Source organism: Lemur catta, chromosome 8, assembly GCF_020740605.2.
Source record: "Lemur catta isolate mLemCat1 chromosome 8, mLemCat1.pri, whole genome shotgun sequence".
Classification (NCBI taxonomy): Eukaryota; Metazoa; Chordata; class Mammalia; order Primates; family Lemuridae; genus Lemur; species Lemur catta.
In genome coordinates, this window is record NC_059135.1 from 99,863,060 (window position 1) to 99,880,256 (window position 17,197).

The 17,197-nt window shown below is 39.3% G+C and overlaps 1 protein-coding gene across 3 annotated transcripts in view; it reads right to left on the reverse strand.

Moving 5' to 3' along the window:
* Nucleotides 1-9,160: 9,160 nt before the first annotated feature.
* Nucleotides 9,161-17,197, reverse strand: part of IWS1 (interacts with SUPT6H, CTD assembly factor 1) — a 42,696-nt gene continuing 34,659 nt past the window's right edge. For all 3 annotated transcript variants that reach the window (XM_045558834.1, XM_045558835.1, XM_045558833.1), the window contains exons 13-14: nucleotides 15,060-15,171; nucleotides 9,161-9,518 (exon numbers count right to left, since the gene is read on the reverse strand). In XM_045558834.1, the coding sequence (XP_045414790.1) occupies nucleotides 9,387-9,518; nucleotides 15,060-15,171 (244 nt within the window). In that variant the 3' untranslated portion in view covers nucleotides 9,161-9,386. The remainder of the gene's footprint in view (nucleotides 9,519-15,059; nucleotides 15,172-17,197) is intronic.

Here is a 17,197-nt window from a genome sequence, read left to right on the forward strand (position 1 = left end):
GGATAATATCATCTCACAGAAGTAATTACGATCAATGTCAAATGAGGAGTGCTTCATATCAGATAAGCTCAACAAACCGAAGAGACAATCAGACAGACCTGGTTGCTGTCTCTGGGAGCTCACAGCCCCTTGGACCTGGGCCCTACTTCTTCCCTGATCTGGCTTTCAGAAGAGGCTAGCTTAGAATAGCCACACTAGACAACACTGATTGACTTCCATGAGAGCCCCTCAAAAGACCAACGCTTACCTCTTAACCTTCTCTGCTGGTCTCATATAGAACTGGTCTGGGGAACTCGCCCTATTTCCGGGCTATCTCTAGCTAAAACACTTCTTAACATCTTGCTCTAAAAGCATACAACAAAGAAAAGAATTACAAAGAAACCACTATTCCTGCAAACTCAAAAGGCCAAGGAAACATCTCCCTCCTCCCTAGTCTTGACTCTCAAACCCTGAGCACTGATTTCCCTTGCCCACGAGAGATCCTCACAGGTTGGAGACCAAACTCCAGGCCTCCTCACCTCCAATCCCGTGCCTTAACATGTCAAAATAATAAAACATGCACAAAGTGTTTCTCTTAAAGCTTTACCCATTGTTCTCTGGTCAACTAGACTCAAGGGCTATCTATCTATCGCTGTCCTTGGCCCAGCAAACCTTGAATCTCCCTCCTTACGCTTTTAAGCAGCTACACCATTGGAAAGATCCTTGGGCCCAGGATGCACAAACCCAAACCCTCTTCTCCCAACCTGAGTAGTGTTTTTACTAGATGTTCCTTCAAACTTTCTAACTGAAGTCCTTCTTTGAAACAGCAAGAATTTTTTAAAAATCTCCTGGTGAATCCTTTTACAAACTATCACCTCCATGTTTTGATGAAACCATTACTTTTACATATAGAGCTTGCTTAAAACAAAGCATACAGGCAATTCTGGGACATACGCTACTATTTTCTTCAAAAACTGATGAACATATGAAGTACATGTGTAGCTTAATAGTACAGGCAGCTACAGCAAATACAAAAATTAGTTGGGTATGGCAGTGCATGCCTGTAGTCCCAGTTACTTGGGAGGCTGAGGCAGGAGAATTACTTGAGCCCAGGAATTTGAGGTTGCAGTGAGCTGTGACACACCACTGCACTCCAGCCTGGGTGACAGATCAAGACCCTGTCTTGGAAAAAAAAAGTATAGTCAGCCAATATAAGACCTTGACCCTAAAGAAACGCAGGTGTTTTTGCATTTCTAGCCCGTGACTACACTGGGCAGTCCTACTTAGGATTTCTCTAACATCTCTGCAATCCTTTCATACACAAGTAACATACATTCACATCACTCCATGTTACACTCTATGTGTTCCACAGTGAATCTGATGTTGGAGGATTTCTGTTACTGCAACAGGGGAAGAACACAGAAACAGAGGAAAGATGGAGCTTGATCCAACAATTTCTCTTTTTCTTTTTTTGAGACAGGGTCTTGCTCTGTCACCCAGGCTGGAGTGCAGTGGTGAGATCATAGCTCACCACAGCCTCAAACTCCTAGGCTCAAGGGATCCTCCTGCCTCAGCCTCCCAAGTAGCTAAGACTACAGATGTGTGCCACCATGCCTAGCTATTTTTATTTTTTACAGAGATGAGGTCTTGCCCAGGCTGGTCTCAAACTCCTGGCCTCAAATGATCCTCCTACCTCAGCCTTCCCAAGTGCTGGAATTATAGGCATGAGCCATCGTGCCTAGCCCGATACAACAATTTCTGCCCATCTGAGAGGAACAGTATGCAGGTGGGTGGGGAAAAGTTGGTTTAGAAACAGTGGCAATCCAATGCCTTCAAAAACATTGTACAGTACTTCACTTGTAAAGGGGTCTCCCTCTGCCTCCCAGGCACAATCTCAGCAGACACCTTGCATGCCAGAAGGCAAAAGGATGATATATTTAAAGTGGTGAAAGGAGGAAAAACAATATCTGTCAACCAAGAATTCTATATCTGGCAAAACTGTCCTTAAAAAATCAGGGAGAAGTTAAAACATTCCTAAATAAATAAAAGCTGAGAAAATTCATTACCACTACACCTAACCTATAAGAAATGTTAAAGAGAGTCTTTCAAGTTCTATGGAAAGGACACTAGACAGTAGAACTCAAAGCCATACAAAAATATAAATTTTTCCTGTAAAGGTAAATACAAGGACAAATATAAAATCTAGTGCTGTAATTTTGGTTTCATAACTCCCCTTTTTATTATTTGACAGGATTTAAAATAGAAAAGCATGCAAAAACTATAAATGTATGTTAGCGGGTACACAACATATAAAGATATAATTTGTGACATCAATAAGATAAAGCAGAGGCAGAGTTATAAAGAGTAGAGGTTTTGTATTGACTAAAGTCATCAATTTAAAATAGATTGTTACAACTTTAGGATATTTTATGTAAGTCCCATGGTAAACACAAAGAAAATATCTGTAGAATATATATGAAAGGAAATGAGAAGGGAATCAAATATGCCACTGCAAAAAATCAACTAAACACAAAAGAAGGCAGTAAGGGAGGAAATGACAAAAAAAAAAAAAAAAAAACCCCAAAACCCACAAACAGCAACAAAAAACTGTACAGATACAGAAAAAACAAAAATGGCAACAGTAAATCCTTCCCTATCATTAGTTACTTTAAATGTAAAGGGACTTAACTGCCAAATCAAGAGATTGGCAGAATGAAGTAAAAAAACAGGATCCAATTATATGCTGTCTACAAAAGACTCACTTTAGATCTAAGCACACATAAGTTGTCAATAAAAGGATGGAGAAAGATAACCTATGCAAATAGTAACCAAAAGAGAGCAAGCGTGGCTATACAACATCAGACAAAACAGGCTTTAAGTCGAAAACTATTACAAGAGACAAGGAAGGACATTATATAATGAAAAAAAGAGTTAATCAATTAGCTGTAACAATTATATATGCACCAAACATCGGAGCTCCTAAATAGATGAAGCAAACATTGACAGAATTGAAGGGTGAAACAGATGGCTCTATAGTAATAGTAGGAGGCGTCAATACCCCACTTTCAGTAACAGAACAGGAAGACAGAAGATCATTAGGGCAACAGAGGACTTGAACAACACGACAGACCATTTGGACCTAACAGACATATAGAACAAACCACCTAACAACAATTAGAATACACATTTTTCTCAAGTGCACAGGGAACATTCTCTGAGACAGACCATGAGACCACAAAACAAGTCTTAATACATTTTAAAATACTGAAATTATACAAACGTATCTTTCTAATCACAATGGAATAAAACTAGAAATCAAAGCAGAAGGAAAACTAGAAAATCCACAAATATGTGGAAATAAAACAGTTCCTAAAACAACCAATGGGTCAAAAAAGAAATCACAAGGGAAATTTGAAAGTATCTTCAGACAAATGAAAATGAAAACACAAAATACCAAAACTTATGGGCTGCAGCAAAAGCAATGCTGAGAGAGAAATTTATAGCTATAAATGCTTACATTTAAAAAGATCTCAAACCAACAACCTACCTTTGTACCTTAAGGAACTAGAAAAAGAACAAACTAAAGATAAAGCAAACAGAAGGAAAGAAATAATAAAGATCAGAACATAAATAAACATAACAATAGAAAAAAGAGAAGAATCAAAGAAAACAAGAATTGGGACTTCAAAAAGATCAACATAATTGACAAACCTTTAGCTAGGTTGAATAAGAAAAAGAGAAGACTCAAATAAAATCAGCAATGAAAGAAGGAACATCATGATCAATTTTACAGAAATAGAGAACACTATGAATAACTCTGTGCCATCAAACTATATAACCCAGACGAAATGGGCAAATTCCTAGAAACACATAACCTACCAACTATGAATCATGAAGAAATAAAAATATGAACAGATTTTTTTGTGAGACAGAGTCTCACTTTGTTGCCTGGGCTAGAGTGAGTGCTGTGGCATCAGCCTAGCTCTCAGCAACCTCAAACTCTTGGGCTTAAGGGATCCTACTGCCTCAGCCTCCTGAGTAGCTGGGACTACAGGCATGCGCCACCATGCCCGGGTAATTTTTTTTATATATATTTTTAGTTGTCCAGATAATTTTTATTTCTATTTTTAGTAGAGACGGGGTCTCGCTCAGGCTGGTCTCGAACTCCTGACCTCGAGCGATCCACCCGCCTCGGCCTCCCAGAGGGCTAGGATTACAGGCGTGAGCCACCGCGCCCGGCCCTGAACAGATCTTTAATAAGAATGAATCAAAACCCCAAAACCTCCCAACAAACCAAAGTCTAGCACTAAATGGCTTTACTGGTGAGTTCTACCAAACATTTAAAAAAGACTACCAATCCTCTAACTTTTTAAAAAAAAATTGAAAAACTATGAGGCCAGCATTACCTTGACATCAAAACCAGACAGAGACACAAGAAAACCACAAATCAATATTCCTGATAAATATTGTTGCAAAAATCCTCAGCAAATTACTAGCAAATAAAATTCAATGGCATATTAAAAGACTTATATACCACAACTGTGAAGGATTTATTTCCAGAATGCAAGTACGGTTTAACATAACAAAAATCAATCAATGTAATACACCATGTTAACAGAATGAAGAAAAAAACCTACGATCTTCTCAACTGATGCAGAAAAAGCATTTAACAAAATTTAAAATCCTTTCATGATACATATACTCAATATGCTAGGAATAGCAGGAAACTCAACATAATAAAGGCACATATGAAAAGCCCACAGCTAATATCATAATCAACAGTAAGTGACTGAAGCCTTTTCCTCATCAGAAACATGACAGGAATGCCCACTTTCACCACTTCTCCCATCCAAGTACTAACCAGGCCCGACCCTGCTTAGCTTCTGAGATCAGATGAGATTGGGCGCGTATGGCCGTAGACAACTTTCACCACTTCTGTTCAACATAGTACTAGAAATTCTGGCCAGAACAATGAGGCAAGAAAGACAAATAAAAGGCATTCAAACTGGAAAGGAAGAAGTATCTGTTTGTAGATGACATGATGTTAAATGTAAAAATGCCTAAAGACTCCATGGAACAACACCCTCCCCTCCAAAAAAACAAACAAAACCCAACAAAACTGTCAGAACTAATAATCACAGTCAGCGAAGCCACAAGATACAAAATCAATGTAAAAATAAATTGCATGTGTATGTGCTAACAATGAACCACCCTAAAAGGAAACTAAGAAAACAATTAAACTTACAAGAATAAAATACTCAGGAATAAACTTAACCAAGGTGATAGACTTGTACACTGAAAAGTACAAAATATTGCTGAAAGAAATTAAAGAAGATCTGTCTTGGATTTTTATAGTTAGAAAAACAATTTAAAAATTTTTAAAAAACGAAGATAGTAATAAATGGAAAGACATTCCATGTTGATGGACTGGAAGACTTAATATGATTAAGATATCAATACTACCTAAGGTACATCTACAGATTCAATGCAATCCCTATCAAAATCCCAATGATGTTTATTACAGAAATAGAAAAATCCATTCTAAAATTTACATGGAATCTCAAATAGCCAAAATAATCTCAAAAAAGAACAAAGTTGTTGGACTCATATTTCCTGTCTTTAGTACTACAAAGCTACAGTAAATCAAAAGTGACCTAGTGGGGACAAAGACAGACATACAGACCAACGGAATAGAACAGAGTCCAGAAATGAACCCTTGCATATATGGTCAAGTAATTTTTGACAAAGGTGTCAAGACCACTCATTCAATGGCAAAGGGATAGTCTTTTTAACAAATGGTGCTGGAAAAACTGGACATCCACATGCAAAAGGATGAAGCAGAACTCTTATCTTATACAATATACAAAAATTAACTCAAAATGGATCAAAGGCCTAAACATAAGAGCTAAAACTATAACACTCTTAGAATAAAACACAGAACAAAAGCTTTATAACATGGGACTTGCCAATGATTTCTGGATATGACACCAAAAGCACAGGCTATAAAAGGAGAAACATAAAGTGTTCTATATCAAAATTAAAATCATCTGTACATCAAAGGACACAATCAAGAGTGAAGAGGCAACTTACGGAATGGGAGAAAATATTTGCAAATCATCCATTTGATAAAGTGTTGGCAGCAGAATACACACAGGGCTCCTACAACTCAACAATAAACCCAATTAAAAAATGGGCAAAGGACTTGAATAATTCTCTAAGGAAGATACACAAATGGTCAATCAACATATTAAAAGATGTTCAACATCACTAATTGTCAGGGAAATGGAGATTAAAGCTACAATGAGATACCGGCTCACATCCATTAGGACAGCTACTATAAAAAAATAAATGACAATTGTTAGCAAGGACGTGGAGGAATTTGAACCCCTGTGTACTGTTGGTGGGCATATAAAATTGTGCAGCCCCCATGGAAAGTATATGTAAGCATGGCACTTCTTCAAAAAATTAAAAATAGAATTACCATATGATCCAGCAATTCCACTCCTAGGTATGTATCCAAAAGAATTGAGAAAAGGGTCTTGAACAAATATTTGTACACCCATGATCATAGCAGCATTATTCACAACAGCCAAAAGTAGAGGCAATACAAGTGTCCCCTGATAGATGAATGGATAAACATATGTACTATATATATATATATATATATATATATATATATATACACACATATATATATACATACACACAGAACGAAATATTATTCAACCTTAAAATTTCCAGAATTACCCAGAATTTCCTTAAAATGAAAGGAAATTCTGACACATGCTACAACATGGATGAACCTGGAGGACATTATATAAAGGAAAAAAGCCAGTCAGAAAAGGACAAATACTATATAATTCTACTTTTAGGAGGTACCTAGGCAAAGTCGTAAAGACAGAGTCAAATGATGGCTGCCAACAGCTGGGGGCAGGGAGAATGGGGAAGTGTTTAATGGGTACAGAGTTACAGTTTACAAGATGAAACGATTTCTGGAGATGGACTGTGGTGACTGTTGCACAGTATGAATGTACTCAATGCCAGTGAACAGCACACTTAGAAATGGTTAAGATGGTAAATTTTGTTATATATCTTTTACAATTAATTTTTATTATAAAAAAACTGAAGAGAAAAAGATTCTACATCATCCTAAGTGGTCAAAGTTAACATCACCAATTCTAGGACAAACTCAAGTCCATGTATTATTTTGAGAAATCTGCTTAAGTATTTGGGGGGCTCAAGAGGCAAGCTGTCTGCAAGTTACTCTCAGAGGGGTCTGCAAAAATAACAGCATGTACATCCAAGATGACAAAGTAAATGGGGCAAAATGTTAACACTTGGTAAATATCGGTGAAGGGTATATGGGAGTTTATTTTACTATTCTCCCAACTATTGTAAATTGGAAATACTTTCAAAATTTAAAAAAGTTATTCTAGCCAGCCAGGTTTGAGATGCCCTATAATAAACCATACACCAAGAATCATTTAAACAGAAACTAGGAATTTTTACCTTTAAACATAGCACAAGAGAATCTTTTATCATTTTGAATTCCCCAAGTATGGTTATCACTTTACTTGGCAACATCAGTTTTAACCCACATAAGTGAACATTTCAGGTAATTGGAGTTTACTCCATTAAATGCCCAAAATCTATATTAGTAACTTTAAAATCTTTTATTAAACTGTTTTCTTGCTTTTGTTTAGAATTTTTAAAAATAATCAGTGTATCTGCAAGACTTCACTGGATGGCTGTGCTTTTTCATTAAGTGTTTTGAGAAAATTTACATAAAACATTGCAGAATAGTTTAGGTTTTTGTCTCCAACTAGTGGTTAATTACCTTCTAATGCCTTTATGTACCTGCATTTTACAAAGTACTCTAGCCCATTTGTGCTTCTGAGTTTATTGAAAGTAAGTGTAAATAGCTCAACAGGTTCTTATGAATGAAGTGTTTTAGTGTATAAACCTGTTATTTTAACTGTACAAAGGCCTTTATGGCCAATAATATTCTCATGTGTTTTTGAAAATCAAGGTGCTAATTTGTATCAGGGAACTTCTATAAGTAAAATAACTTAGTGATAATATTTTCTTGGGCTTAGTCATTTTGACCACCATAGATCTCTTATAATTAAGTCTGTAGAGATTATAAAAATAATAAAGAGTATCTCAAAATTAGAGCAACAAGAAATTCTTTCCTCTCCTCTAACTGCCCAACTACTGTAAGCAATTCGTACCCTGATTTTCAATTACATCTACGTTTCCTCTTAGTATTTCTTGACCTTTTTCCCATTATAATCCCCAACCTTGGAGAAAAATTAAGATAAAAATTAACTATTCCCTAATAAAAGGAACACATTAAGAGATAATAATTTCTTGGTATTCCACTCAATCCCAAGTGGGGTACAATTCAATTCGGATACTGAACGCCCAGAATTAGCTTCAGATTCCACAGGTTTGAGGGCTCAGCTCTCTGTAAGATGGCCCCCACTTCAGTCCAGCCACAAGTGAGGTGCCCAGGCCATTGCCACTTCTGACTGGCTAAAAATCTGAGGTTCCCATAGCTCTCTCAGGTTCAAGAAGTTGCTAAAATGACTCACAGAACACAGGAAAGCACCATACTTTCCTGTAAAGCACTATACTAATGATTAGTTTCATTGTAAAGGGTACAAATTAGGACCATCCAAAGGAAGAGATACACAGGGGGAGGTCTGGGAAGGAATGCAGAGCTCTGCACCCATCTCCTCATGGGGTCAGGGCTCCTCATCTCCCCATGTGAAACCAGGAAGTTTCATTCACCTACCGTGCCTAGAGATCTTAGTTGGCTCCATCACGCAGGCACAGTTGACGAAAGCAAATGGACCACGTGACTGGGTCTCCATCCCCCAGGTCCTGCTGGCCCAAAGCCCCAACCCGCTAACGGTGTGGGAGGTCTTTCTGGCAACCAGCCCCCATGCTAAAGCTATCAAGGGGCCCTTCAAGTCACCTCATTAGCATAACAAAGACTTCTATCACCCAGGAAACCCAGGCGTTTTACACATTCCTTGTCAGGACAAATGACAAATTCTTCCTTAAACAACAGTCAGGTAGGCTTGAACTTTGGAGGGTCACAAAAGTCTGTAATATCTCAAGATTTCTGCCTCCATTACGAATGCATCCTCTAAGACAATGAAGAGAAAGCCCCCCAAAACCAGAATGAAATTTTATTGTGTAAAGTAAGACTAGTATTCCTCTGTACAAAGTACACAACAAACGGTTTTAAATACAACTGAGAGAATTCTGAGTCCTATGACAACACTGATACAAGCCGAACCATTTACAGACACACTAAAAAATTTTTAAAATATCTTCTTTCTCCAAAGAGTCCTTTGCACATTTCTTAGAGTAGGATGGGGACATCATCCCAGGCAAGGTCACAATGGCATTTTATTGCCCTCGATGCTGATTTTCACTGCATGTGCAGATCTGCTTTTTTTCCTGATATCCGTGAACTTTCTCATCTGTTTATCCAGTCGACTGATACCTTTCTTGGAGGTTGCCTGAAACTAAGAGTGGGGGAAAAATAAATAGCAAATTATTGAAATACATAAATCTAGTTTTATCTTTCATCTTCTTATATCTGAAAGTTAGCAGTCAGAAGAATAACCAGAACAGGCTTTGATGACCTCAAAAACAGAGCAAGTACACACACCAGTGTTAGAATCAGTACGAAACTCTCTCAAGGAAGAAAAATTTTGTTGTCTGGGCTTTATTTTTAATTTTGCTATTGTCCATGGAAATCTCCTTAGATGAGAGAAAGGGGGGAAAAACTGAGTTCCATCAGAAAGGGGGGAAAAACTGAGTCCCAGTTCCATCATTTACACTATATTTTGATTGCATGCTTTTTCCTTTCAAATTAAAGACCAAATGTGGGTCTGACCACTGACACTTACTTTCCAACAGTGCTGGCATAAAATAGAATGATCTTCTAAAGTAAAGGAAAGTCATCTGAGAAAAAGCCTTAAACATAATGAATCTGGTTGGAGGATTAGTGAAGCAAACCCCAAACTGCTGGAGCTCTAGAGATTCTGACTTGGGGTGAATCCCTGCTCTGCCTCGCCAAGTTCTGAAACCCTAGACAAAGCATGCTCCTGGCCAGTACTCCTTCCATCACTGCTGAGTGAAGTAAATGAAATAATGATGTGAAATCCAAGCACAGAGGCTAGCACACATTTAGTGCTCAAAATAAATTGGAGCTATTACTGTAACTATTACTACCTCACATTCAACTAGATTTACATTAACTGACATACCTGACACAAGAAGAAAAGAAAATTAAGTCTCTTCCCACTTACCTATTATCTTTAAAGGTTTGGTTTGGGGATTCTTTCTCTTTTTTTTTGAGACAGGGTCTCACTCTGTTGCCCGGACTAGAGTGCCATGGCATCAGCCTAGCTCACAGCAACCTCAAACTCCTGAGCTCAAGCAATCCTCCTGCCTCAGCCTCCCGAGTAGCTGGGACTACAGGCATGCACCGCCATGCCCAGCTAATTTTTTCTAGATATTTTTAGTTGTCCAGCTAATTTCTATTTTTTTAGCAGAGATAGGGTCTCGCTCTTGCTCAGGCTGGTCTCGAACTCCTGAGCTCAAACGATCCACCCGTCTCGGCCTCCCAGAGTGCTAGGATTACAGGTGTGAGCCACCACTCCTGGTCAGGATTGTTTCTATTTTGAAAAGACTGTATGTCTTACAAAGATGTGGTCTCTAAGGAATCTTGCAGAAATTCTGGGAAGGCCTGCTACTGAAGTCAAAGATCAGGGTGAACTTTTGTTGACTATATTGTCAACAATTCAGAAGTTTAAGAATGATGAGTGGTTAAAAAGAAATGAGTTTTTCTAATTCTTCTCCCCAAATGTTTACTACTAAATCACCTCTGAAGCTCAATTGGAAAGAATGATAAAATAACAGGGCCTAGGAGACATTCTGGAGTTAGTGCCAGTGTGATGAGGTTCTTTTTAGTTTGGGAGCCTTCCAAGTCTTATCCCACCTCTGGACTCGGCCTCATCCCTGATATGAAGTCACCTGAGCACTATGCAAGGAACTAACTCTAAGTCATTCTTGAACAAGAGCCATGTTGACCATCTATCCTGGATTTTTCATTTCTGACCAAGTGTAGCACACTCTAAGTAAGCATAAAAATTCATTATCAGATGAGAAAGAGCTATGCCACCATCCACCACACTATCTCCCAGATTTCCTGGACAGTCCCAAATACCTGTCTTCCTTTCAAAGATGTGATTTTAGTACTTGTGGTCAATCTACACTGGAAGCCTTACCTGCTCGGATCTCTACCAACTACCCAACTCCCAGGAGCTCTACACACCAGCCTCAACCTCTCTCTGCCTACGCCCAGGACCTTCACTAACAGTGTGAGCCCTGATAGATCTGTCCAGCCTCAGCAGCTGGGACACACGCAGGCCAGTGCCAACCTACTTCTAGGTAACACATATGACTCGCAGCTGGCAGACGCTCAGTCACCCCAAGCCTGATAACACACAGGCTATAGTACTAACATGCCAAATCAATGATCTCCCTCCTGATCCATCAATTCTATACCACACTTCCTTAGGACATTGAAAGGACATGCTGCACTGTTTTACCTGAGAAAAACCAAAAGCAGCTTAAAACACTAACAAGATGGGTTTGCTTAAAATAAAATTAAGGTAGTATAACTGTCTGACACAATATTAAATCACTGAAAAATATTTACTCAAATGGATGTTGACCATGTTAAGTAAAAAACAAACCCAACAAGGTACAAAAGAAAACAATCACAATGCTGCTTAAATTTTTTTTTAAAAACAGTAATAATGTTTATGCATGCATTAAAAAGGATCAAAAAGAAATAATCCAAAATGTTAATATTCAGTTATGGCAGGATTACAGGTGACATTAATTTTATTTGTGCTTTCTGTATTTTTAAAAGTTTACACAAAAACATGCATTCCTTTTGGTCATTTTAATATTTTTTAAAAGCACTGCATGGAACAAATGAACATATTAAAAAATACAATGTAGTGGAGGTTACTGAATTACTTAGGAGTGAAAAATGAGAAATCACAGAGGAATGAATAAACAAATTATGATATATTGACAAGAACAGACCATTATGCAGCCATTAAAAATGATAAATCTACAGGGTAATAAGGGGAAATTATATAAATATACTTTTTAAGTATCAATAGAAAAAAAGGTAACAAATATATCAAGCTGCTTTTGAATGGTAGGACCATGAAAAATTTTTATCTTTATAATCTCAAAATTTTCTACAATTATAAAAACTAAGTTTGAGGCATAACTAGAAATACATTTAAAACCTCAAATTGTTGACAGTGGTGACCTGGTGAAAGAGCAGGACTTTGGGAATGGGATTATCTATAGTGCTTTATACTTATGTAACTGCAAAAATAAAAATGATACTTAAAAAGTTTCACCCGAAACCCATTTACTCATTCCAATTTTCTTTTTGGACAATATGTTTTCTTTTTTTTTTTTTTTTTTTGAGACAGAGTGTCACTTTGTTGCCCAGGCTAGAGTGAGTGCCGTGGCTTCAGCCTAGCTCACAGCAACCTCACACTCCTGGGCTTAAGCGATCCTACTGCCTCAGCCTCCCCGATTAGCTGGGACTACAGGCATGTGCCACCATGCCCGGCTAATTTTTTTTGCTATATATATTTTTAGTTGGCCAGATAATTTCTTTCTATTTTTAGTAGAGACGGGGTCTCACTCAGGCTGGTCTCAAACTCCTGACCTCGAGCGATCCACCCACCTCGGCCTCCCAGAGTGCTAGGATTACAGGCGTGAGCCACCGCGCCCGGCCGACAATATGTTTTCTAATACCCATTAGTGTCTGCAGTGTGGAAACTCTGAGTGAACATACAAGAAAACTTCCTGGGCAGGGAAACAAGCGTCAGGTGGTTTAAGGATTAACAAGCAGGGATATAACACAGGATCACCAGCCCCCACAGTGTGACTTATTTTTTTGACAGAGCTTTACAGGCCACACTGAGGCCTCCATAAATACCATGTATTATGATCATGTGGAGGGTTGGGAATATAGAAAGGAGCTCTCCTCATGCTCTAGAAGGAGGTCGGGCCACCCTGTAGGTGAAGGTGGGACAAGAACCAGCAAAACCAGTGGACAAGGCACAAGGCCCCTTGGGACACAACTTGTGTTCCAAAACAGACTGGCCACTGATACATTTTCTTTCCTAATTCTCAAAAATAAAGGTGTTAGGGAAGAAAAATACTGTGAAAAGAGAGGCTAAAAAGCGGGAAGAGAGAGTGAAGAAAGGAGAGAAGGGTAAAAAAGAAATAAGAGTGGGAGCAGAGATACAAAGGAGAGGTGGCTAGGGGTCACAGATATAGGTATAAGAAAAAACGAAGGAAGTACAGAGGAGGAGGTTCTTGGCACAGAACTAGTCCTCCTCTACCCCTTATTTATTCTCAATAAATAAGAAAGTTGACAGTTGCTTAACAGTAAAGTGAACTGGCAGGAAGGTAAGTGGAGTCCGGGGGAGTAGCTGCCAAAGCAGGGGTCACGGAGAAGCACACAGGTAGGCAACACACAGACTCTCTGTGCACACGGCAACAAAGGCGCCACGACTCGTCTCAAAGCAGAGGCTAGTGAGTCCAGCTATGAATGTTCTAGGGTTTTACCACGTGTGAGTATGTATTAATCACATTCACCTCCTAAATGGCTAGTAAAAGGCCTTATGCAATGAATCCTCAAATGCATATTGCCGAGCCATTCACAATAGGAAAACAAGCCATCTCTCGTCCACCAAGAAGCCCCTACCCGGTTTACATGCCCATAGTGCAGACTACAATTCTGGTTCCTAACAAAACCTTTTTCTTTTCTTTTTTTTTTCAGACAGAGTCTCACTCTGTTGCCCTGGCTAGAGAGCAGCAGTATCATCATAGCTCACTGTAACCTCAAACTCCTGGGCTCCAGTGATTTTCCTGCCTCAGCCTCCAGAGTATCTGGGACTACAGGCACACACCATCATGCCCAGTTGATTTTTCTATTTTTGTACAGACAGGGTCTCACTGTTCTTAGGCTGGTCTTGAACTCCTGGACTCAAGTGATCCTCCTGCCACAGCCTCCCAGAGTGCTAAGATTACAGGTGTGAGCCACTTTGCCCAGCCCAAAAGTCTTTTTCATAAAAATGAGTACCAGTCAGGAAAACCAAAATGCTTATCAGGGAAGTAATTACTGGTCTCTAGGGTACTGACAAAGGAAAGGACTTATGGTTAATTTCTAAATATTCAAGAGGCCTTCAATGTCCCAAGGTGCCTTTTAAGGTCATTATTTCAGAAACTAAACAGGCCTGGCCTTTGCAGATTAAGAAAGCACACGCACACTTGTTTTCACTCTGATTACTGACAATTCAAGTCCATGCAGGGCACATGCTTCCTTGGGGATACCTCTCAGATACACTCTGGTAAAGCCAGGCCTACAGGGGCATCCTGTTGCCTTCAATGCTGAACTTGACAGCACGGTGCACTTTGCTGAGTCGTTTCTGCTCTGCAAACCGCCTCTTATGCTTTTCCAACCGGCTTAGGCCCTTTTTAAGAATACCTGGCTAGAAAGTAGTTTGATGGGAGAACAGAAAACGATTACTGAGGAACACTGAGCAGAGCTCACAATGATGACAGAGCAAGTGTCTACACTAAATATTTCAAAACAGAACTGCTTAAACAGCTGAAGAGAAAGGGAGGGGCAGATTTTTCAGAAGCAGGTAAGCTCTATGTCTCACGGTTCACAAAAAAAAAAAAATCACTGTATCAGAACACTCCAGGCTTCAAGATTTACCTGAGATAAAAGGATTAATAAGAAACTTCCCTACTTGATAATGTTGCTTCAAGTCTGAAGAAAAGTTCACTAGCAATGAACTTAAATCTTGGATAATACTTTGATTGCTCAATTTGAAGAGTCCTCTTTGAATCAGATAAAACCTCAAGAGCTGCAAGGATTATTACACAAGTAAAAAATAAAACAGTCATCTGCATCTGAGATCCACCCTGCTCTTCCTCTGCTTGCTTACCCTGGATGACTCCATCTCCACATTCCACTTGGGCCTGACAACGTAGTCCTTGTTTGACGGCATTGGGACCCTCGCACGGGCACAGAATCCAGGATCTCCAGGTCTAAGAGCCCTGAGACAGGGAAGAAGAGCATGCTGCTTATGGAGCCATCCACAACAGGGGTCACAGGAGATTTCGCGTGCCTGTTCCTGGGTCCATCCCGCTCAGCTGAAATGTTTCAAGACTCCTCTGCCTCCCCAAGGTCACCAGTCCACTCTCCTACCCTTTCTTAGCTAGCCTTGTCATCACACGCAATATGATAGGAATTCCTCACTTCCCCCCAAAGCCAGCTTCCCCTGCATTTGCATGAATCCATTTTGCCTCTCCTCAGCTTCAGATATAATCATGCCCTTCTCTTTTCCAAGGCTGGCCCCTCTAGCAGGACTCTGAATCTTAATTTCTCTGGTCTAGTGGAGTGATTCATGAGTTCATTTGTGAGGTAAAAAATCAGGCAGTTATTAGGTTATTAAGCATGAATTGTTCAATTTCCTTAAGTATTAAGTTTGACAGTTGATATCTCTGACACTTCTTGTTTTATTTTTATCGTGAAGGTACATCCTCAGTCTTTCAAATGCATGTTTTGGCTGTTGATTTTTTTTTTTTTTCTGAGACAGAGTCTCACTCTGTCACCCTGGGTAGAGTACAGTGGGTGTCATCATAGCTCACTGCAACCTCCAACTCCTGGGCTCCGGGGATCCTCCTGCATAAGCCTCCCAAGTAGCGGGATTAAAGGCGCAGGACACCACACCCAGCTAATTTTTCTATTTTTAGTAGAGATGGGGTCTCGCTCTTGCTCAGACTGGTCCCGAACTCCTGAGCTCAAGCCATTCTCCTGCTTTGGCCTCTCAGAGTGCTAGGATTAGAGGCGTGAGCCCCTGTGCCCGGCTAGCTGGTGACTGATTATTTTTCAAGGTTTTTATAAGAGCAGTTTTTGTGAAACCACAGATAAGTAAAAAATTCCTGTTATTTTTGAATATGAGTTCCATTGTGGAACCAATGCAATGCAGACAGCTTGAAATATCAACAAAGTGTTTGGGAAGGATGTGGCTAATGAATGCATGGTATGGTGATGGTTTGAGAAGTTCCACTCTGGTGATTTTAATCTTGAAAATGAGCCATGTGGGCAACCTAAGACCACGGTGGATAATGATGAGCTGAAAGCTGTAGTAGAAATGAATCCGTCTCAACCCATGCATGAATTAGCAGCAAGGTTTGACATTACTATCCCAACGTTGGACCATTTGAAACAAATTGGCAAGGTAAAGAAGCTGGATAGATGGGTTCCACGTGAATTAAATAAGCATCAGAAGAGAAATAGTCTTGAAGCTTGCTTTTCTTTGCTGTTACAACATGAAGGTGAACCATTTCTACACCGTATTGTTATGTGTGATGAAAAATGGAATCTTTTTGACAATCGCAAGCATTTGGCACAATGGCTAGATAAAGATGAAGTGCTGAAGCACAGCCCAAAACCGAATATTCATCATAAAAAGCTAACGGTGTCTGTTTGGTGGTCCAGTGCTGGTATTATTCACTACAACTTCATGAAACCTGGTCAATCAATGACAGTGGTTGTCTGCTGCCACCAATTGGATGAAATGATGAGGACGCTTGCGATGAAGCAGCCACAAGACTGGTCAATAGAGACAGGCCAATCCTCTTGCAAGACAACACTTAACTACATGTCACACAAACAACGCTGCTCAAACTACAGAAGCTGGACTTGGAAACTCTCTGTCATCCACTGTATTCACCAGACCTTGGTGAACTGACTACCACTTCTTCCAGGCTTTGGACCACTTCTTGCAAGGAAAAATATTCAATTCTCAACAAGCTGTGGAAAACACCTTTCACAATTTCATCGCCACTTGCTCTCTAGGCTTCTTTGCTGCTGGCATAAATAAGCTACCATCAAGATGGCAAAACTGTATTGATAGTTTAACTGTACTGCTTCTTGTTTGAGATAATAAACTACACTTTTGATTTGAAATTGGACGTTTCCTATTTAATGACCTAATAAAATGACCCCCCCAAACTCTGAGTCTTCCATAAAGTAGTTTACGTGGTTTTGTATACACAACTCATACAGTAATTTTTG